Here is a 24,769-nt window from a genome sequence, read left to right on the forward strand (position 1 = left end):
AGAAAATGTGACAGACATAATTACGATTCATTCTACGCAGGGTAATATTATATTTTATTATTTCACAATTTTACGATTTTATTTTTAAAAAGACTGTTGTTTTACTTCATTTTACATGACGCGGTAGAAGACAGCAAATTTGACTATTCTTCATTTCGTATTGGCTAATTGTTGTTAATTCTATTATTGTATTTGAAGATTTTATTATATTTAGTTGGTTTACTGGTATTTAATATAAAAATCTCAATATGACGACCGTATATTCCAATATATCTACTTTCAGTAGATTTAATCTTGATGAAACTGAGTCGGATATACAAGTTTTCATCAAAGAATACAGAGAACGTGTGAATGCACAATTAAATCGTGAGATGGAAAAGATTCCGACACCTTTTTTATCCTTTCATGAAACTAAATTGCAAGTTCCACCAAAAGATACGTGGCTTAAGGACAACCAAGATAGATTCTTTAAAGACACGCCCAACGAGTTTTTGATCAAAGAAAGTTATTTGTCTGAGATGGGTTATCTTACTAGCATGATTTACTCTCCTGGTGGAGAATACCTAATTGTCGGTCATTCTACCGGGCTGATACAGGTATGTTTGAACACAATGTTTGAGAAGGTAAGGTGGTTGAGACTAGGTAGGTATGTAGTTGGGTAACTTACCTAAGTAGGTACCTGCTTACTTATTATTTACTCTTGCGTTGATAAATCAGTATGCTGGTAAGCCTCTCTGCGTAGGTATCTACCATCAGGTAAGTATTATAGTGTAGTAAGTAGGTAAGGACCTAAAGTTGTCTGGTTACTTGTGGTTCTGTCCACCTCACTAGGCATTATAGGCGTAAGTTTAAAAGAATGTATATAATGATGTAGACATTCGCCAAGCCAGAGTTAATTATTAAATTATCCTGTTGTGTTGCGTACTTTCTTGACAATAGACTCGCCCACTAGTGCATGGAACTGAGACATAAGCTGGCGAGGAGCGGGTTTACGTCTATACTATTATACTATACACCTCTGCCTTTGAAGAATAAGGCGTGATGCTATGTTATTTTACCTTCTTACATAAGTATGTACCTAAATTTATTAGTTAGGTATGTTAGAGATTCGGCTAGGATAAGTCCTACATATACATATCCCCGCTTATTATAAGTAATAAGCGGGGATATGAAACCTACATGGATAAGGTAATGTTGTAATCTAGTATACTCAGATTAATATGGACGATATATCGGATATATTCGATAAATACAATAAAAGAATCGAAGAACACTATCGTTTTGAAAACCGTCCAAAACCATGGTATCCCATGTTCTGGAAACCGAGTCAATCTGAGAAGAATTTTGCGTGGGTGCATGAAAACCACGAAAAGTTCATAAAGGATACTCCGAACAGTATATTGTATAACAGATGGTACTTTTCTGAAGCTGGATTCATTACGTCCTTAGTGTATTCGCCTAGCGGTGAAAGAATTATTGTTGGCCATTCCAATGGACTTATTCAGGTAGAAGAACCATTTACCACAAAGCCGCCTTTTGTGAATGAAAACCAGTATATTTAGATCCGTTTTCTAATAACCTTTATGGTATTTTATGGGAATAAATATTGAATTTACAATCATGATGTTAATGGTGAGTGAAATGATCGTGACAAAACCAGGTCCGAAAATGTTTTGAAAACGCCTATCTAATTTAGTGGAGTCTTATCTAGATGTTGCTCCATGTCTACATTAATTGATAAGAGAGAAGCTAGATACATAAATATATAGTCTGTACCAACTCAGGGTGGTATTAATAAACTAATCTCAGTTGAGACTGCCCTCAAAATCATGCTCAAGTCCCTGTTTTGATATGAAAACTGTCACATTGACACGATCTTGAGGGCAGTCTCAAAGCTGAGATTGGTTTATTAATACCACCTTTAATCGTATAAGTACACATACATAAACTCACGCATATTTATATTGGCGGATAATATCGGCTTATGCAGATACTACAGAATTCAATTTACTTCGATTCTGACATACCACTGTTGCCTCCTTCACATTTATCGATGGTACTAAACCTTTCTTAAGGACTTCCTCAGTTTGGTTCTTCGTCTTTCTTTGGCAGCCCTAGCAACAACCTTTGCCTTATTTACCGCTTTTGTAATTTTATACTCCACTGAAATTAGTTTGGCGCCGGTTCGAAGCCCGGTAGCGGACTTGCACTAATGAGTTATAGATTTATCTTCAGTGCAGTTTTCACTAATACAGTTGACTCTAACAGAAAGGTCGGTGAGGTGTGGGTACCTATAGGTAGGTATTTACTTCATCTTGCGATGGATCTAAGTAGGTACCTCTGACTGTCGGGAGCGCTAGTTATTATAATAAAACCCCAATTAAATATTGAATGAACTGTATTACTTAGGATGTTATTACAAAATCCAAACATTGAGACGCGTTGGTTTGCTCGTGCTAGAGACATGATTGGCCATAATTATTAGGTAGACTATTAAGTATGTCTCATACACCGACTACCCCAAATTGGTAGCTTAAATTATGTTATTAGGTATTATGTTTTTTATGTCAATTACGATTCTTATGCTGCTTTCTTCTTGTACAGATGCGTCATGGTCGTACAGGAACAGTGCTGGCTACTCTCCGTAACATCCAGTTTCCACCTAAAGCAGTGTACGCTTTAGAATACAGCAAGGGTGAAGAAAGAATTTGCTATGCCGCCTGCACCGATGGAGCCATATATCGGATTGAGATTCCTAATGTACGTCCTTCGTTTTTGTTTTACAAGGTTTCTTACAGGGTTATTGAGCCGACATAGGCCCCTGACATGGCTCATGTACCTAACGACTACGTACTACAGTAAGTAGTAGCCGGTATCAATGGTTTAATGTGCCTACTGACATGCGGAATCATCTTATTTTTCGAACAATCAGGACAATCATAAATCACAATGCCTTTTTCAGCCTATAATCGAATTTACTACTTAATTTAGCTCGGGCGATCCTTTGTAATATCCCTGAAAAGCTCGTGAACAAACGCCATATCGTTAGATTTAGATTTTCCCATCGAATGATATTATGTTTCAATTTCAAATATTTTGTTCTTACCTATACAGAGTGTTAGTGACATCGTAACGGAAACATTGAGAGATGACCTTCGTGGTCTAGTGGTTGAGCGTTGAGCTTATGATCCGGAGGTCCCAGGTTCGAATCCCCGTGGGGTATCACAAAAATCACTTTGTGAGCCCTGGTTTCAGATCACCCGATTATCTGAACGTAAAATGATCCATGCATGTGAAGCCGTTGGTCCCGGTTACTACTTACTGATGTAATTACATAGTCGTTACAAAAGTCATGTCAGGCCTTTGGCGGCTCAGTAATAAGTTAATAACCCTGATACCAGGGTTGATGAGGTCGGTAATCTACCTCACAACTCCTACGATTGAAGATTACATTTTTCATTCCCTAGATCGACACGGGTGCGGACGCTCAAGCTGAGTTTTGTATTCGAGCAGATCCGGCGCTAGAGTGGCTCAATACACAGTTCTACAGCAGCCCAGGGATGTCATTGGCGGCGACTCCCTTTATTACTCGTAGGTTTTTTCAATTGTAATAACGTTTAAGAAACTACAAGTTGCTTTCAATTCGAGGTTCTAGGTAATGATACTATAAATAAACTCACGCCCCGTACCCCGCAAAAACCTCGTGAAAACGGGATGACGATATGGAGAAATTTTGACATCTAAAATGATGACCTTTGGGTTTGGTTTCAAACAAGATCAGTAACCCGGTTCCAGGGACAGAGTTATCTTCTTTGCCTTTCACTGGGGCAATTCCTGTTCGACGCGTCTTTGCCGCGAGGGTGGGCGTCTCTTACTTCAGTAGGCCGCAGTGAGATAGTGGTTGAGTTCGGATAGGGATCTAGGAGGCCTACGAGGTATAACGTAGAACCCCTTGCCTAGGAATACAAGTGGCTTTTCGTTTTCAATTTATCACGAATTTTAGTTAGACCGAGAGAACTGTCAATATTTAGGAACACTCAACAGTGCTGTCGCCTACATTTGACTTTCTAGTTTTTATCCTCATTGGGATTACGGGTCTGATTTTATTATGTTTGTCTACTTATAAATGTTTTACTTGTACGTACAGAAAGGTCACCAGCGCTTTCAGTGGGGGTCCCAGCAGAGAATACGAAGATAATAGCTGGCTACGCGGATACATCCACTAAGATTTTCGACATAGAAACACAAGAGGTAGGTACATTACCTGCCTATATATTCGTCCGATTGCCGGATACAACAGTACGGGTTCATCTTACTTTTTCGGACAAGCAGATGATTCAAGCCTGCAATATCCTAATAAACAAAGGACAGTCTCACAAAGTGATTTCGACATTGTCGGACCTCCAGATCGTGAACTTGGGTTCACATATTTTCAGTGTTTTATATGTAGGTATTGGGTAATTTTGGCAATTAAGATGAATGAATGTAGTCTTTCACAGTTTCCCAGCGTGAAGGAGAATATTTTATTAAGTATTTTTGTATGACTTTTTTAAGTAGGAGAGAAATGTAATTTCTCTTATACATTTTTCACTGCTATCTCTTTTCTAACCCAGTATTTTTATTAAATTTAATTTAACCTTTACAAAAAATAACATTCTATCAACACCAAACACTTTCAAGTGATAGATTCCTAATACTTACTTTATTTGAATTATATAGAATTATTAAGTATCTACAATATTCTAGACGCGAATTTAAAACTTTTCACTGGTATTTCGGATAATTTATATCTATTGAATAGGTATTTTATTACAACTACAGGCGTATTTCTTCGCCCAAGACAAAAGGCAATTTGTAACTAGACAGGTGTGAATTTAGTATTATTAGCTCTTTAGCATTTATACTCCCTTTATCCCATTTTCATTCACTGAATATGCATTAAACAAGGCTTTATATTTATAGAAGAACATGATTTCAGTAATTTAAAAGTTAAATTTTATACAGTTCCATTATTTTATAACATAACGTACAAACTTACATTTGTTTTAGCTGTATGTAAGTATCTATAAATCACGAAGGTTAGAATAAATTACAGTAAAAATTCGTAAGAATAATATCAAATAAACATGTATTGCATACGAAATGATTGTAATTAAGTACCTATAATAATTTATTGTAAAGAGGTTAGGTAGGTATGTCTTCGTCACGATGTCTGCTCAACCCCACTGGACCAGAAGTGTGGAATGGACGGTGTAGTAAAAACCTCTCAATCTCTTGGTATAATGACCTACCTATTACTCTTCGTTTAATGTGGGAACAAAACTGGTCTTGTGGATATGTAGGTACTTTCGGTAGGTATGTCGTACTAAAGATGTAATATGTAGAGTTTAGACAATTTACGACGCTTAATAAGGTTGCTCTTTAACCTCCGATCTGGCTATATAATTTATTTTATACAAAAAACTGTATATAGGTACTTATTGCTTATTTTATCTTCTATCGTGACGGTTAAGAGGTGGATGACCAACCTCATCAACCCTAGTGTCAGGGTTAGTATTGAGCCGCCAAAGGCCCCTGAAGTGACTCAAGTAACGACTACGTTTACATCAGTAATTAGTAACCGGGACCAACGGCTTAACGTGCCTTACGAAGCGCGGAAGCTTATTTCATAATAACATGGCCAGACGCCTGTAATCGCCTGTATCTAGTAGGAAGAGGAGTACAGTACACACACCCACTCTTCGCCAGCAATGTTTAAGTTCCACGTACTAAGGCGATTCTCACACTGCCCCGCATGATGCAGCGTAGCGCGTGGATGCGTGTTCTTCTGTTGCTTGTAAGTATCTCCGTTTGTATAGTACGCATGAACGCGCGTGGATGCATTTTCTGTGTCTTAGACCGTGCGTGTTTTCTATACAAACGGATTTACTTACAAGCAACGGAAGAACACGCATCCACGGGCTACGCTGCATCATGCGGGGCAGTGTGAGAATCGCCTAAGACGCGAGACTATTATAAATCGGTTAATTTTATACGGCTAAAACAAACGACAACAAAACGTCCAACCCTCAATTACAATTTCACATAACATTAACTTTCAGTTCTCATTTCAACCACAAACGGCAGTAGCGAAAGATAAACCTAAATAATTTTAATGCCGACACCAAACCACGTATTACGAGTTTACGTAAAATGTAATATCCAGTAAAACGTTACGGCCTAATCCCGGTTTATTGCTTTAGTAATAAATTTACTTGCTTTTACGAGATCCTTGAAACTCCTCGAGCCTTCCAAGTGGGTCGGTGGTCAAGGGCTGCCACGTAAATGACACTATTAGGCTGTATTCACACGATGCGGTCACAGTCGCGGTTGGCGGTGAAGCGGTTGGCATGGTAGTGTTGTCTTGTAATCCATAGACGTATAACACATGCCATGAGCGTCGCCGCGCCGCGGTTGTCCGCGCTGTCGGCCGCGTCGTGTGATAACGCCTCAGATACAGACGGCAGATAACGGCATAGTAGATAAAATCCACGCCATTTTAGATTTATCCTGTGTGTGATCTTTGTCTTGTAATGTTGTTGTAATGTATCTGTAATCTGTATAATGCGACTGATATCTTTGGTGTCATAAAATAATTGAAGTTCTTTTCTATCTATTAAGAGCGAATAAAAAATATAGAACGCGTTCAGCTGATCATCTTCTCGGCTATGTCGTAAGAACCGACATACTGGTCATGTTATTTCTAACATATTGAACCATTATAGTTACTCGTACAGCTACTTAAAGATTCACGCACATTATAAGTAGGTAGGTACCTACTTGATTAAATTTTATATAAAGTAAAAAAAAATACCTTATGACGTCACAAAGTTTATAATTATAAGCCAGTCGTGCTCTTCTCACATCACACCGTGGTTCATCATAATCATAAACCTCTTGGGATTTCGTCTTAAAAGCGGTTGCAGATTGTCCTTTACGTAATCCGCTCTGCCCACGCCTTTATGGACCAGTGAGTTTATGTTACATATATGCAATAGAACGTATGGCTATTTATGTAATAATGCCATTGGAAGACAAAGAACTCACGGTCCAAATGACCAGTGGAGGTCAGTATTAAAACAAATGGTATCGCTGGTTGACAACGGAGTGGATAACCGCGGACCTAATTAGGCGAACATTTTTGACCACAGACGTCATACATTTTTATCCGTCGTCTGCGCAGCGCCTAAAGTGCCCACAAAAATCCTTCTAGCAAAAACGTAAGCGCAGTCATGTGTGATGCAAATTGGAGCAAAAAATTGGAAGCCCTTTTAGAAAGGTTAACTTATCGGTATTTTGGCCGGAATGTAATCAAATTACTCGTACCCTAATTCGTCATGTGTTTGTTGCGAAAATAATACAGTTTTTGTCCCTAAATATTCCATAGATTTTCTTTTTTTTTGGCAATCCTCTACATACACAGATGGGAATTAAACATAGCTGGCAAAGAGTGGATGCACTAATACATCTTCCTATACTCTGGTATGCAGGCGAGATACTATATTATGTTATGTTCTTTCCTAAAGTTTTCTTTGTTGCCATTTAAATACTGTTAATTTTAGTAAGTTCATGATGTTTTTGTTGATCAATGTAAAATATGACGTGCTTAATCATTTTTATCTTAAGACAAATTCAAAGAGAATGGTTAAGGCAATAAGGCGAGATACTATCTATTCAATTCAGAACCTATTCATTTAACAGGGTCCACATAATATCAGCGTCGTGGTTCACGCCGCGACTTGTGCTGAGTGAGGCCCTTTTATCTCAGGACGTCCACCACCACCTTATGATCACTTCGACAAAAATCCGTCTTGCTTTTTTGTAATTGTTTTAGTGGAAATTTGATATGATGTTGTTGTCTTTTTTTGTGTGTGGCGTCCTTTTATTATAAACTATGTCAATTCGTGTTGTTATACTAAGTATGACAGTCATAAGACCGAATGTTCTTTTAAAATCCAAACACCATTTCTTAACTATTGTGTCTGGCAATCTGGGTCGCAGAAGGTTACACTGACAAAGTATTCTTTAGGAATCTAGTGATTTACTAGGTAAGCTTTTTAGTCCACCTCATCACTTAGAAAAACATACATAAACATAAACTGCCTATATACGTCCCACTGCTGGGCCTCAGGCCCAGGCCTCAGGCACAGGCCTCCCCGTCCGCCCGGCCTCGGGCTGGTTAGAAAAACAGGCATTTATAAAAACACCGTAATTAAAAGCACCTGATTGACTTATTTATAGTCTGTAATTATATAAGCATAATTCAAACATCGTGAGGAAACCCACGTTCCTGAGAAATACGTTTCGGAGGTATGTGACCTGAACTGTATTGGGCTGGTGTACCCTTCGAGTTGGAAGGTCAGGGGGGTTAAAAAGACCACATAGAAGGAATTCATCTAAAAAGACAATATGACACGTGTTGAAATTGAGCACTTACTTTTTTAGGTGCAAATGTCAAATTACAACGTTTTAGATGAATAGTTTCGATGTGCCTTTTCTAACCGCTCATTATAGACATTCGCTTCCAAAACACCGGACCTGTCAAATCTTCAGGATAGGTAAGCAGACCCTGTGACAACGGAATAAAGCTAGGGAGATGATAATGATGATGAATTACATAAATTTAATTGTATTTATGTTATGTAATTGTATTACAGGTAGTGACAACATTTAAAGTGCATAAGCTGCGCTTGCAGTTCATACCAAAGAAACTGCAGCGTGTCCATCACGGACAAGTGTGTGCACTGCGATGTCACCCGGAGAAACCCACCATCTTCGCCACGGCCGCTTGGGATAAAACCCTTAGGGTGGGTAAACTTAAAAAAAAAAAACTCCGTGATAGCTCAGTTCGGAGACGCTTAACTTACATCGTAGTTTCACGGGTTCGAATCCCGGTTCGGGCTCATGTTTGCAGCGTAGTAATATCATGTGATATCCAGGATTGTGCCTTATTTATGACTAGCTTTTGCCCGCGACTTCGTCCGCGTGGCGTGTTATATAAGAGAGAGATCTTTGTGTGTGTGGGAGTGCATACTTATGCAGTTTAGATTTTTTCATAATTTTTTTTTCCCAATAACTCCCATTTTTCAAAATACAGCCAAAAATAAACTTTATATTTACTAAGGTATGCATGCATGCTAGATTGAATCAATTGATTGAATTGATTTTTTTTTTAATTGATTGTTCATTGAGTTTTAATTTTAATACACACTTCCTCTCTTCCCTTCAACGTTGCTGTGCCCTACAGGGTCCATGTTTTAGTTCCTATGCCTATGTAACACCCCATTGTACTACATGGAATGCAATAAATAATTTAATTGAATTGAATTGAAAACATCTATCTTACGCGGTTTCGATTTTTTCATACAAATGTTTTTTTCCCGCTTACTCCCGTTTCCGTGGGAATTTTGCAATATCCTGTTGCAACTAAGCTTTAAGTTAACTAAGGTACCTGCATGCCAAATTTCAAGCGTCTAACTTAAGCGGTTTAGATTTTTCATACAAAAGGATTTTCCCGCAAATTTCCGTTTCCGTGGGAATTCCGGGAATTCCTTTCTTAGTGCACCTCTACGGTACCTAAGCTATGTCCCTTCCAAATTTCAAATGCCTACGTTTAGCCGTTCAGGCTATGCGTTGATATGTCAGTCACTGAGTCAGTCAGTTTCTCCTTTTATTTAGATTTGATTTTTTCATACAAATGTTTTTCCCGCTAACTACCGTTCCCGTGGGAATTTTGTAATATCCTGTTGCAACTAAGCTTTAAGTTTACTAAAGTACCTGCATGCCAAATTTCAAACGTCTAACTTGAGTGGTTTAGATTTTTCATACAAAAGGATTTTCCCGCTAATTCCCGTTCCCGTGGGAATTTCGGGAATTCCTTTCTTAGTGCACCTCTACGATACCTATGGTACCTGCATGCCAAATTTCAAACGTCTAACTTGAGTGGTTTAGATTTTTCATACAAAAGGATTTTCCCGCTAATTCCCGTTTCCGTGGGAATTTCGGGAATTCCTTTCTTAGTACACCTCTACGGCATCTAAGGTATCTGCATGACAAATTTCAAACGTCTAACTTGAGTGGTTTAGATTTTTCATACAAAAGGATTTTCCCGCTAATTCCCGTTCTCGTGGGAATTTCGGGAATTCCTTTCTTAGTGCACCTCTACGGTACCTATGGTACCTGCATGCCAAATTTCAAACGTCTAACTTGAGTGGTTTAGATTTTTCATACAAAAGGATTTTCCCGCTAATTCTCGTTCCCGTGGGAATTTCGGGAATTCCTTTCTTAGTGTACCTCTACGGTATTTAAGGTACCTGCATGACAAATTTCAAACGTCTAACTTGAATGGTTTAGATTTTTCATACAAAAGGATTTTCCCGCTAATTCCCGTTCCCGTGGGAATTTCGGGAATTCCTTTCTTAGTGCACCTCTACGGTATCTAAGGTACCTGCGAGCCAAATTTCAAACATCTAACTTGAATGGTTTAGATTTTTCATACAAAAGGATTTTCCCGTTAATTCCCGTTCCCGTGAGAATTTTGGGAATTCCTTTCTTAGTGCACCTCTACGGTACCTATGGTACCTGCATGCCAAATTTCAAACGTCTAACTTGAGTGGTTTAGATTTTTCATACAAAAGGATTTTCCCGCTAATTGCCGTTCCCGTGGGAATTTCGGGAATTCCTTTCTTAGTACACCTCTACGGTATCTAAGGTACCTGCATGACAAATTTCAAACGTCTAACTTGAGTGGTTTAGATTTTTCATACAAAAGGATTTTCCCGCTAATTCCCGTTCTCGTGGGAATTTCGGGAATTCCTTTCTTAGTGCACCTCTACGGTATCTAAGGTATCTGCATGCCAAATTTCAAACGTCTAACTTGAGTGGTTTAGATTTTTCATACAAAAGGATTTTCCCGCTAATTCCCGTTCCCGTGAGAATTTCGGGAATTCCTTTCTTAGTGTACCTCTACGGTATCTAAGGTACCTGCATGCCAAATTTCAAACGTCTAACTTGAGTGGTTTAGATTTTTCATACAAAAGGATTTTCCCGCTAATTCCCGTTCCCGTAGGAATTTCGGGAATTCCTTTCTTAGTGCACCTCTACGGTATCTAAGGTACCTGCATGCCAAATTTCAAACGTCTAACTTGAGCGGTTTAGATTTTTCATACAAAAGGATTTCCCTTCACTACTCTGCTCCTATTGATTGTAGCGTGATGAAAAGTATACTATAACCTGTCCAGGAGTGTGAAGAATAATTGTACCAAGTTTCATTAAAATCCGTCCAGTAGTTTTTGTTTCTATAAGGAACATACAGACAGACAGACAGACAGACAGACAGACAGACAGACAGACAGACAGACAAAAATTTTACTGATTGCATTTTTGGCATCAGTATCAACCACTTATCACCCCCTGATAGTTATTTTGAAAAAATATTTAATGTACAGAATTGACCTCTCTACAGATTTATTATAAGTATAGACTAAGCATGAAATTATACTCACAAAGTCGAATTCATCTATGCTTCTATGCTATATTCAATATTCTCAATATTCAATATTCTTTATTTGCATACTATGATGGTGTACAAGTTTGTAAGTTACATTGTATGAGTTTCACATCATAGACCCTTTCGGGCACAACAAAATAGAAGTTTAAAAGAGAGGAGGAAGCTTTTCAAATGGTAACATCAGTATCATTAAGGTATTCACTGGTGCTGTAGTAACATTTATTAATGAGAAGTTCTTTTATTTTTTTAATAAAGATTTTGTCACTTTTTTCTTCTTTTAATATGTTAGGCAGTTTATTATAAATTTTAATGGACATCACATATGGGCTAGAAGAATGTAGGACGAGTCTAGATATAGGTAAATTTAATCTTTTTCCATGGCGCAATAAAAAGCAGAACACGTTCAGCTGCTTGTCTTCCCGGGCATGTCGTAAAAACCGACACAGGGATTGTGTCCTCTTACATGATGGACTAATGTTATGGGCGATAGGCTGGTCCCTTATCACCATAAGGTTTATCATATCCAGCTTACGACATCGTATCAACAGTGGCTGCAAGTTGTCTTTGATTACTTGTGGCTCTGCCCACCCCATTAGTGATTACGGGCGTGAGTTTATGTATGTATGTATGCGTATGTATGTAAGTCGAATTCAAAATGGACATGGATAAAATAATATCTTGCTTCCTTAAAGAGGCAAATAAACGAATTGTAATGTTGTCCAAAATACAGTAGTGTCCGCCTGTAATAGCAGGAGATCGTTTTAGTCCGTAAGATACGAAGTCCGACAGACAGCTTGTCAGTTATGTGACCGCAGGCATAGCTGTGGAACATTTCTGAATTCCAACCAACCACAAAAGCTTATAAATAAAACTGGGAAAGAATAGTTGAGCTGTACCGACTGGTTTTAATAGCTTTCTGTCCATCACTAGGATTGATATACCTCAATACAATATCATGTACGGCTATGTCTCGTTTAGATGATAATCTGAAAGTGTCATGTTTGTACAGAAGGAATATTCATTCAACAATGTTTTTGCCATAATTCCTATATGGTTCAAGACAGAAATCTGTGATATTACAATCAGCTGATGCATTTCTTTACCGCCACTGCATCGTCGTTTCGTAACAACGCAGCCATAAAAAATGCAACATGAAAGTTGGCATTTAAAACCTCAGAATTTGTCGTTAAAACTTTCTATACGAGTCAAAGAGAGTTAAGCAAGTAACAAGTAACTAAACTGGAAACTTGTAAACACACCTTGAATAATACATACGGTCAGTGACCGCTACAGCAAAGCGTCTTTGTCGAGATTAAAATATTTCTCTCCGTGGTTAACTACTCAAATTATTTATCAAGCGATCCCTTTGAAAGTTTGCCATTGCAAAGAACGGTGCTGGAATAAAATGAAATGCATTTGCAGCCATGATGATTCTTTTATTGTTAATAGCGGTCTGCTCGCGACTACAATCTGGTGGAAACGATGTTAATGTAGATAGTTATCGTTTATATACCCGCAACGTACTTGTGTTTACACCAATGGAATGTTTAAAGAATATCTTAAAGCCAAATTGAGTTTTGGAGTTAGCATTATCCCGTTTTTCACGGGGTCCGCTTATCTAACCTGAAGATTTGATAGGTCCGGTTTTTTAAAGAAGTGACTGCCTATCAGACCTTCCTACCCGCGAAGGGAAAACCAGCCCAATAGGTACAGTTTAGGTCACATACCTCCGAAAATGCATTTCTCAGGAATGTGGGTTTCCTCACGATGTTTTCCTGCGCCTTTGAGCACGTGATTATCATTTACGATCCCAACATGAATTCGAAAACAAATTCGACAATCATTGGTAAACCAAATTATTAGTCCTCTGTCGGATTCGAACGTGCGACCTCAAAGTGAGAGACAAGTATTCTACCAACTGGGCTACATCGGCTCAAAAGTATGCTTCTTTACGAGAATTACCCATGTCGTTCTGTATCAAAAGCTTTTGAATTAAATATTTTCAATCTGCTCACTTTCACATATTAAATAAACAATTACTTACTTATACATTGTTTTAAGTTTACACGGTTATTATCACTACTCCACTCCAATCTCATCAGTCATCCCGTGATCATGGCACTTGCAACAGTGTCGAAATATCGGGAGTCTCATATCCCCATTTAAACGCGGTAAGAACCCGTTATTATGTGTTTTAATTACTTACTTAACACTTTCTTTCTTTCAAATCTTCTACCTTACAGATTTGGGATACCCGTTGTAAAGTTGGCTGCATGATGACGTTTGAGGATGTTGATATTTGTCATGATAGCATTGACTTAAATGTAAGTACTAAAAGTATAATAATTACGTTTTTAAAACTAAGTACTTACCTACCTACTTACTTAGTACAGAGGTACTTAGAAAGGTAAATATTTAGTTAACCTATCCATGTAACCTGTTATATATCAACATGTCTTTTAGAAGGCGGGTTACCGTTCTTACTTGGTTGACATACCACTAAAACGCACCAAGCGCTTCGCTTCATCTTTCATAATGCGCACAGCCAAGAAATGGAATGGGCTGCCGGCGTCAGTGTTTCCTGTATCTTATAACCTAGAGTCCTTTAAATCACGGTTGAATAGGCATTTTCTGGGTAAGCTCGTTCCACCGTCGATCTCTTCTTCTCCTCGTGGAAGAATGAAGTCAAGAGTAAACCCATCTTAAGTAAAAAAAAAGAATATTATCGTTTTTATACCTAACCTAGTTTTAAATCCAATCTTTACCTTTGTTCGTCTTCAGGGCTTATACCTTTTGCATTATAAACATTAATTAAAAACTTATGAAGAACATAAAAAGAGCAAGTTTAATTAAAAATACATTCTTTGTCATAAGACTCGGCTGCACTCGTCTCAGTGCACTGTTTCATCGTTACAAAGTTTTTTATTAAGCTCACTGCACACCAGGAATAATTTGTGATGTTCAAGATTGTTAGCAGACACACATAAAACCACCGGAATGCAATTTCAATACAAAATCTTGCTCGCTGTTCCGCCTTTTTGTACATTAAACTTTATTTTTATTATTTATTTATTTAAAAGGTACACACAACAGGTAACAATCATGGCATGCGAAAATAAAAGGTTACAGATGTGGGTAATAAGTAGATTGAAACTCAAAACTTGTATACACGGCATGGTTAGGAAATTTTGTAACGTGAGGTTAGTTGCAGTTAAATGCTAAAAAGTGGTTCATTCATTACTAAATAACAACAAAATAAAACAAGGAAAAAAAAGTGAAAAGAAACATTCTGTCACGGAGGGCAAGCATGGTTAACTACTTACTTTTGTTAGACACATGGTATTGCTGGCTGAGGACTTCTAGACAGGGACGTTTGTAGGGTCCGACATATCTGTTGGACACATTCAATTTAGGGTTACTTAATTAATTAATTAATTTAATATCATAATTAAAACACATAGTAACGGGTTCTTACCGCGTTTGAATCAGGGATATGAGACTCCCGATATTCGACAAAAAATCGGGGAATCGGGATTCCAAATATCGGGAGTCTCATATCCCTGATTCAAACGCGGTAAGAACCCGTTATTATGTGTTTTAATTATGATAATAACCGCGTAAACTTAAAACAATGTAAGTATTGATTTTTATACTTTTTTCCAGCCTTTGAATTATGTTTTACTATTCTTCATTGCCTTTTTCTTCAAGTCATTACATATTTACATCGTGTATGATGAAGATAATTAAAAGTTTCTTGGAATTTTGTTTACATATTTGGCGCTGAAGTAATTTCAGAAGTGGTAGTAAATTACAGTAAATAATTTCTTAAAATTATTTTTATCCGAATGCGTAGAGCACACCCACACATTGGAGCTGCGTAGTGGAGTAATCTCCATACCCCCTCCGGTTGATTGGGGAGGTCTGTGGCCAGTGGGACATAATATATATTGGCTGTTTGTGTGTTATATTTTAATCTGGGTGAAATTTTAACTATATTGCACCGTCCCCGACTCCAATATGTAGCCAGTTCATTCACCCCAAGGTTTCCTGGAAGAAATTGCTATTTAGCAATAAGGCCGCCGATTGTATTTCTCTTGTCACTATTGTAATTTTTTTTAGTGTTGTGTTATATGTTCAGTAAAGCGTTTTTGTATTGTATTGTATTTTACATGTAGTGAAAACTCATGTCCGATTTACCTATAAACCGCTTCTTCTATCTTTTTTCTATTGTGTGCGTATATCGCTTTAATTTTGTTTATCTGTGGGACAATGCATTACCAGTCCGTAGTATGCAATTAGTTCCCATAAAATATTAGTGAATTTCTAAAAATTTTTGGCGGCTATGACTTCATATATTAAAACTGAAATGCAAGTTTCTACAACGAATTCATTATTCGCAAATTTTTCGCTTACTGATTAATGATAACATGTCCCTTGCACTCATTTTTTTGTTGAATGATATACAGGTTTTAATGCCACCGAAATCTCTAAGTACAATCAATCTTCGTTTCAATGCCTAAGGCTTTCAATTTCAATAGTAATTTTCTAGATTTCTATCAGAAAATTGCGAACAGTAATGATTTGGAATGATTATTCTGTTCTTCACATTTATCAAATTGCTGCAAAATTACTTCTGAAATGAAAGTATTTCAAAAGAAATGAACCGTTTATGGACTATTTGTTGAGATTTCATTCATTTTGGATATTATTTACTGTGTCTGTAGTAAATACAAATACAATACTTACGTACAATACAAATACACTTTATTGCACCAAAATAAAAAGAAATACTTAATTACAAAAAGACATTTAACTAAGTACATGGCAAATGGCGGCCTTATCGCTTAAAGCGATTTCTTCCAGACAACCATAAGGTGAAGAAAAATGTAAAAATGTATGTAGTAAATACCTAAACTATAACAATACGGCAAGAACTCCCGCTTTAGCTATCAGAAACCCCTAAAAGCCATCAATAATTAAAAAACACTAATTATGAGTCACTTTACATAGTACAAAGTTAACTATAAGTACAGTATACATACTATTATTAGATCACTTATATCGTTAATGACAATATCTCGCGTATCAATAAAAATACACTGATTAACATAAATATTATGTTATTAATAGTAAGTAGTCGTTACATGACGCATGTCAGGGGGTTTGGCGGCTCAATAATAACCCTGACACCAGGGTTGATGAGGTTGGTAATTCACCTCACAACCCACACGATAGAAAAAGAGAATAACGTAAATATTCCTTTGCAGAGAACCAATTATGGGTTCACCTTTAGTTCTGTTTCAGAGTCTAAAATACATCGTGGTATTTTAGGGCTTAGCAGACAAACTGGTTAAAACTAGACAGACAGTCGATAATAGACTGTGTGTAATACTAATCAAATGTGATAGGTAGGTATTTGTTGACGAGTGCCGAGTGGTGTGTGTACTTATAAATTCGACACGTAAAGAAAATCAATCATTGAAGGTTTTCTGTCAAAATCTAAAAAAAAAATATTTTAGCCAAGTGGTCTAGTGGTTAGAGCGTATGGCTCACGATCTGGAGGACCGGGTTCGATTCCCGATGGGGACATTGTCGAAATCACTTTAAGGACTTTTCAGGCTTGAATCATCTGATCGTCCGAAAAAGTAAGATGATTCCGTGCTTCGGAGGGCACGTTAAGCCGTTGGGCCCGGCTATTAGCCGTAAAAACACCTCCACCAACCCGCATTGGTGCAGCGTTGTGGAGTATGCTCGATACCCTCTCCGGTTGATTGAGGGGAGGCCTGTGCCCAGCAGTGGGACGTATATAGGCTGTTTATGTATATCGTCCACTCTCGCACTTTCATTGGTTGTATTCGGTTTGCTCCCAAATAAAGACATGTAATTTTATTGCTTTCAGAGAGAACAATGTATCTCAGGTAGCTGGCAGACAACTGAAGCACTAAACGTGTGGGATCTGGTTGCTAGGAAGAGGTTGAACATCATACGTGTACAGAATCGAAGACCTGATGTTGATGGAGAGTACATCTACGCTTGTAGATATTGGAGATCTTCCGATGTAGGTTTCAATGCACATTTCCCTCGGATGGCATTCATTTCTAAACAAACCGTCGCTGATGTCGCGAACTGACGTATCTGCAATTTTTGTAGGAACTGATTTACACCTTTTAAAATTGTCAATGAGACACAAGTCACTTTAGGAAATTTCAATTTCATCTAAATCTTTTTGGCCCAGGTGGAATCCCGGTGGGGACATGTCGCAAAAATCACTTTGTGATCCTTAGTTTGGTTAGGACATTACAGGGTGATCACCTGATTGAAAGAAAGAAAGTATTTATTATTAGAGGACACCACAGTAACAATACAAACACAGTAGGGTAAAAAAAACTTACACAAAATCACAATTGTCCGAAAGTAAGATGACCCGTGCTTCGGAAGACACGTTAAGCCGTTGGTCCCGGTCACTACTTACTGATGTAAGTATGTACTCGTTACATGAGTCATGTCAGGGCCTTTGGCGGCTCAATAATAACCCTGACAACAGGGTTGATGAGGTTGGTATTCCACTTCACAACCCACACGATAAGAAGACTAGCAAAAAATTACAGATAAGTACGTCATTTAGCAAAGTCAGCAACGCTATGAGAAACGTGTGCGTCAAGCTAGCGGCCTCAAAAAAAAAATGGGCACGAAAAAATAATTTGACCATACCAAAAAATAGTACTCTTATTGAAAAAAATAGTACCTGTTGTAAAAAAATTAGTACCATCACGGTTCTGGATTTATAGCCATGTTTTATTGCACTTGCTAGCTTGACGGTGAGCGAAATTTGGCGAGAGTTAACGACAAGGTCTTTCGCTTTGATTTAAACGCCAAAAAATAGTACCGAAATAGTACTCACCCCCTGCAAAATACCGAAAGTAGTACTTCAACGGTTCCAAAGTTATAACGGTAGGGTAGACCTCCAAAATGGCAATACTTACGAATAAATTGTGAGGTTATGTAATTGTCTACGTGACTGTATCAACAACAAATGTATGACATAGGTTATAATGACTTTTTGACATATTTCTACAAAGAGAATCAGGTCCAAATTATGATGGTAGGGAGTACTATTTCATACGAGTTTATTGACATTAGTTACAAACTGAAGTATGCAAGCATTCCCCAGATAATAGGTATTTTCAAAACGTCAAGCTAGCGGGATCAAAGAACTACCTTTATAACTTTGGAACCGTTGAAGTACTACTTTCGGTATTTTGCAGGGGGTGAGTACTATTTCGATACTATTTTTTGGCGTTTAAATCAAAGCGAAAGACCTTGTCGTTAACTCTCGCCAAATTGACATGGCTATAAATCCAGAACCGTGATGGTACTAATTTTTTTACAACAGGTACTATTTTTTTCAATAAGAGTACTATTTTTTGGTATGGTCAAATTATTTTTTCGTGCCCATTTTTTTTTTTTGAGGCCGCTAGCTTGACGCACACTGAGAAACGCACAGTGTCAAACTTTAGAACAATATGCCTGACGGTGCTGATCGGTTAGGACGAAACGTTCAGAGTACTTGTAAGAGAGGATTTGACCGAAAGGGGTCTATTAATATTATGGATTTGATTTTAATTTACGTACCTACCTGTACTGTTCTATGAAACCACCACCATTTGACTGGGAATAACCTCACGAAATTAATATTCAGTTCATAATATGTATTGCCTAAGGTTTCACTGAAAGCTTTTCACTTATAATTTATGAGCAAAATAAGCAAACATGGTTTACCAAATAGCCGTAAAGTAAATATGAAAACATATCCATTCATGTAGGTGGAACGTTTAATTTGAAACACGTAATATTTTGGCCATATATCAAGTTACGCAACGGAACACAGATTTCCCTTTAATATTACATTTCAGACGAATACGAAAATATTTATACGGGCTCGTAACACTTGGTTCACTCTGCTTCGCTCGGATGAATTTAACATCGTAGCTTTTTATATATTCTCGAAATTGCCAGAATTCATACATAGTGACATAGATACATAAATAAACTCAAACCCATAATCTCCACTTATAAGGTTGGCTTTCGTGGTCCAGTGGTTGAGCGTCGTGCTCACGATCCGGAGGTCCCGCGATCGAATCCCGGTGGGGACAAATCACAAAAATCACTTTGTGATCCCTAGTTTAGTTAGGACATTACAGGCTGATCACTTGTAAATCACCTGTGTCCAAAAAGTAAGATAATCCGTGCTTCGGAAGGCACGTTCAGCCGTTGGTCCCGGTTATTACTTACTAATGTAAGCACGTAGTCATTACATGAGTTATGTCAGGGGCCTATGGTGGCTCAGTAATAACCCTGACACCAGGGTTGATGGGGTTCACAATACACACGATAGAAGAAGAGGTTGGGCTGATTCACACACAGTATTTTTTTTTTGCCGCAAATGGCATTAACTGCTTGGCCGGACAAATGGGGAGCGCTCAAGGCTCTCATCCGGTAGTTACACACCGATCGCTAATAGTTATATTGGCATTGCATTTTAAGGTTCTTACTTGATATGATTTGATGTTTATCGTGCAGGTATAACCCTTTTTCAAGTATTTACCTGCTTTTAATGGCATTTGTAATCATGTACAGTCACGAGTACTAATATGTATACACTTTGATACCATGTCACATTAACTTTTTTAACAAATTAAACCGTATGTCTCATTAAATGTCAAATATGATAGTGCGACAGGGTTCTAAAGTGGATACTATTGCTCATGATTGTACAGTGCTTTTATTTTATTAATGTTACTCGCCTATCATCATTTTACCGAATAAACCGAGGGATGATAAGAAAACAGAAGCACTAAAACATTACTCATGGCAACATATCCGGACCATACAATAAATATCATGGAATGTTCCCGAAACAAGTTGCTTAGTCAGTGGTTTTCATCATTCCGCTCAAATGCTCGTTTCTCGTATATATATTATGTTTCAAAATACAATTAGACAAAAGTAAACCCTGCAGTTGAAGCAGTCTGTCAGTGGCAGGCTACCTGTGGTTTGTTTTCCTTTCATTCCGAGGCTATTGGCCTCTCAGAGTGGTTGTTGGTTGACCCTTCTGCTATAATGTTAGTCGTGAAACATTTTTTTTTGCGTTCACAACGGGTTCTAAAAATAACGCAAGTACGAACATTTTTAATAAGCTTAAACAGCAATTTTGTGCACCGTTTAAACTGTAATTGACTCTTTTGTCTGGATATGTGTAGGAGGTTACAATAGGTACCTATTGTTTTAGTCCCCAATATTTTTATAAAGAAAAATAATTTTAAGTCCTCTGTCATCGCTTCCTTGTCTGTTATACTTACATACAAATACTATTCCTCGCGCCCGTAATCCATAATGGGGTAGAGCTACAAGTAGATAATCAAAAGAATCATACAATACAAAAACTCTTTATTGTATAATAGGCACAAGAAAATTAACAATTATAGCAAATAAGAAATAGGACAAAAAGAAAGAGACCCATAGATTTACAAAGAGAAATTTAAATTTAATAAAAATTTGACCCGGACGGAACTTGAACCCGCATCCCTTGTCAAGCCGGGACGAGCGTGTTAACCATTACACCAGCGGGTCCTCCTCCTGTGCATGCCCAAACTCTTCATCATCATCATCATCAGCCCATTAACGTCCCCACTGCTGGGGCACGGGCCTTCCCTATGGATGGATAGGGAGATCGGGCCTTAAACCACCACGCGGGCCCAGTGCGGATTTGTGGTTATTAACGACTGCTAATGCAGCCGGAACCAACGGCTTAACGTGCCTTCCGAAGCACGGAGGAGCTCGAGATGAAAACTTTTTTTTTGTGGTCACCCATCCTATGACCGGCCTTTGCGAAAGTTGCTTTACGTCAACAATCGCAGACCGAGCGCGTTTACCGCTGCGCCACCGAGCTCCTCACTTGCTCACTTGTCAAATTCAAACATTGTTTTTTATCAGATTTTTATCGAGGCTTGAGCCACTCCTGGTGGTTATGCCAGCCTTATAGTTTAGAGCGTTTAATGATGATCAATCATTACAAATGAACACCATAACAGCACTACACCATGCTGTTCAGGGATTGTTATTCCTAAGACACATTACAGTATTTATATACAAGCCTTGCCACTGCGGATACCGGACCTGCCAAGAAGCACCCAATCTCTCTTCCATGTAGATTTTGGTGGAATAATTTCCTTCTAATCTCTTTGTCCCGAAACAATGTTTGAAAGTTAAAGCGTCAGATGTTTAAGACATCAAGTGTTGATCGCCGTAAACTAATTAAAGATTTTGGTTATTAAATTTTGATCGTTCGGTAGGTATAGGTAGCCTCCGTCAATTCTTTTCATCTTCGCTTCTTAATAGGTGTAAGTTTAACCTGGTTAAGCTGGTTCGAACCGTGGTGCAGGACTTGCATCAATGAGTTACTAATTTATCCTATTATCTAGAACGTAAAGGGCCCTGTGCCGATGTTTTCGTGCAGCTTCTTTTCCGCCGCTATACGGGTTGTGAAAAGCTGTAGTAGTTTTAGTCTAATAAGACGTTCGTTATGTAAATAATGACGATTCAAAGTGTGACTAGGTTACCTACTGAATAAGGATATTTTTGAATTTGAATTTATTAAGTGCAATTTTCACTAACACAATTGGCTCGACCATTATACACGGCGTTACGACTTATCACCTATCACGTTGGTCTAACAGAAAGCTCGGTGAGGTGTGGGTACTTAGTCCATCTTGCGTTGAGTGTACCTCTTACTACCCAAATTATTCATGAGGTTATGCTACGAATTCCATCCGCGACAAGCCTGCTACAAATCAGCTACAATAAATGTTGGTATTTATCGCGTCTGTGATACTACAGCAGCTAATTTTCGTTATTTTACAGTACAACCGTAAAGGCAAGTACGGCATAATTGGCGGCAGTGGCACAGGTTGTGTCGAGGTGATCAACCTGCACAACCGGTACATCACTTGTTCCTATCCTGCGCCAGGTTCTGTCCTGGCCATCGCTAGCCATGGAGACCGCATCGCATTCGGAGGGACTGCTCCTGGTAAGAAATAAGACATATACTCACGTGAAGTCAATGCGGTCTAGCTTCTTCCCCATCGGGGAGCCCCAGTTTGAAGCCCCGTTACAGGACTCACACTAATACGTTAGTGCAACTTTTACTAACACATGCGGGTTATTATTAGACAGCGATACGGCTTAGGTGTAGGTAGCTCAGGGGGAGAGGTTTGACTTTTAGATATTTATTTGTAGCAACTCATCTTATGTATCTTTATAGATATCTTTATGTATATGTAGATATCTATTATGTATCTTTATAGATACCTTATATTAGAGACACATTTAAATTTTATTACAAGATTATTTTCGTCATTTATTATTTTTTTCATCAGTCTGGTGTGTTATATTTTCAGTAACATATTAAAGATTTTGATACCAACGACTTTTTATTTTTTTTTAATATGTATTGTTAGTCTTAGTGATATTGTGAAATTTATTAATACGAAAACGAATCATCTTTCAAACGATTACGACAATCGATAGTGGCAGTAATAAAAATATGGGATTGAAATGTTACCTTTTCTAAGGTGTCTATTTTTTTCGTATCAACAGTGGCTGCAAGTTGTCTTTGATTACTTGTGGCTCTGCCCACCCCATTAGGGATTACGGGCGTGAGTTTATGTATGTATGTATGTGTCTATTTTTTTCGAGGGGAAATGCCTAGGTATAGCATACCCTCTCGCCGCGGGGGCTTCGGGAGGGTTATGTCGAGCTCGCACCGACTAAAACCCCCCGGTGTCCGTATCACCGTTATGCTGCGGGGACGCGTTCGCATTCTTCCGCGGTCTCTGTGTGTAACCTAACCTAACCATAGTTTGTCTTTTCAGTGTTCAACATCGTCAGTTTCCACGATCCAAAGCACGAGAAGTACAGGCCAGAAACAGAACCCGAGTACAACTACGCAGACCATCCTATAACCATGTTCGACATCCACTTGGACTACGACAGCGCGTCTTCCATGACAGAAGAAAATATAAGGCAGACGAGAAAATCCAGAATATCCAACATAACAGACATATCTAGAGCTAGAGTGTCTGTGGTAGAGCCTATGGGCACTGCCGACGGTGACAAAAAATAATTGACAACTGTTACTTAAATACACTGGCCTGCAAAATTAAGTATACTTTTAAAAAGTTATTTTCATTATTTTAAAAGTGTGATACTTAGTTTCGCAGACCTGTATAGATAAATAATTCCAAATTTAAAACGTTATTATTTTCCACGCTCTATTTATTTATTTTTTCGAAAGAGTTCTTCTTTTCGAGTACTTATATAGGTATAAATAAGTAAGTACGTAAAATTAATCAAACGAATGATTCTACATTTCTGGTTATAGTTAGATTTTTTAATTTATTAAAGTGATGTTGTGATTATAATGGATTTGACGATTAAAGCTATGAATTTCATTTTACTGATTATCTGTTCACGAAAATATACGATTACGTTAAGTTATTGAATAGGTATAATGCCAAGTTGTAGTTTTGTTCTCGTTAAATTAAGTATCATATTCCTGGCATATGAACATCTTGTTCTATTCATAATAAAGATGACCTACAAACAACGTCGGATAATTTCGTCACGCGAAAAGCTCATCATGCAGACAATATTAAGTTTCAATTTCGTTAAAAAGTAATTCAAATCCATTGGAGTTGTCTGCCCGTAGCTGTGGGCAGTACTCCGTTATAATTTCCAAACCTTGTTTTAGCTAAATTGAACGCGGCCATAACAGTAACAAACAATGCCGCAAAAAACGTGTTGAAATAACAAAACTCCAAATTGAAATCTACAAAACAATTGCGCAAGTTTCGCAAACGAAAAAGTTGTGCGGGCTACATTGAAAAATTAGACCGGTATTGCGAATTCAGTGGACTACAGCTAGCGAGTTTGCAATAGAATTTAAATAAAGAAAGCGTTTCCTAACAGCGCGAACCCGTGTGCCGGTGGTGAACTTTCAACTTTTACCCGCTTGTGTAGTTACGTACCTACGGGCCCCGCTCCGCGGCCGCCCCACCCGGGCACCCTTTAGTGGGGTGGGGGTGCTTTCCGTACTTGGAGCGAATATTTACAGCGCAACCTAAATATAGCGTGCCGCTGCTCAGCTGGCACGGTCGGGTAAGG

General features: G+C 38.1%; 2 protein-coding genes across 2 annotated transcripts in view; both read left to right on the forward strand.

The window, feature by feature from the left end:
• Positions 1-24,769, forward strand: part of LOC126367488 (uncharacterized) — a 476,961-nt gene that overhangs the window by 319,681 nt on the left and 132,511 nt on the right. The window lies entirely within an intron of this gene.
• Positions 249-23,745, forward strand: LOC126367632 (uncharacterized). Its single transcript, XM_050011248.1, has 9 exons — positions 249-596; positions 2,605-2,760; positions 3,468-3,591; positions 4,148-4,251; positions 8,697-8,846; positions 13,792-13,872; positions 17,448-17,606; positions 22,469-22,634; positions 23,479-23,745. The coding sequence occupies exons 1-9, from the start codon at positions 249-251 to the stop codon at positions 23,727-23,729; spliced, it is 1,539 nt and encodes a 512-aa protein (XP_049867205.1). The 3' UTR covers positions 23,730-23,745.

This window comes from Pectinophora gossypiella, chromosome 6 (genome assembly GCF_024362695.1).
Source record: "Pectinophora gossypiella chromosome 6, ilPecGoss1.1, whole genome shotgun sequence".
NCBI classification, from domain to species: Eukaryota; Metazoa; Arthropoda; class Insecta; order Lepidoptera; family Gelechiidae; genus Pectinophora; species Pectinophora gossypiella.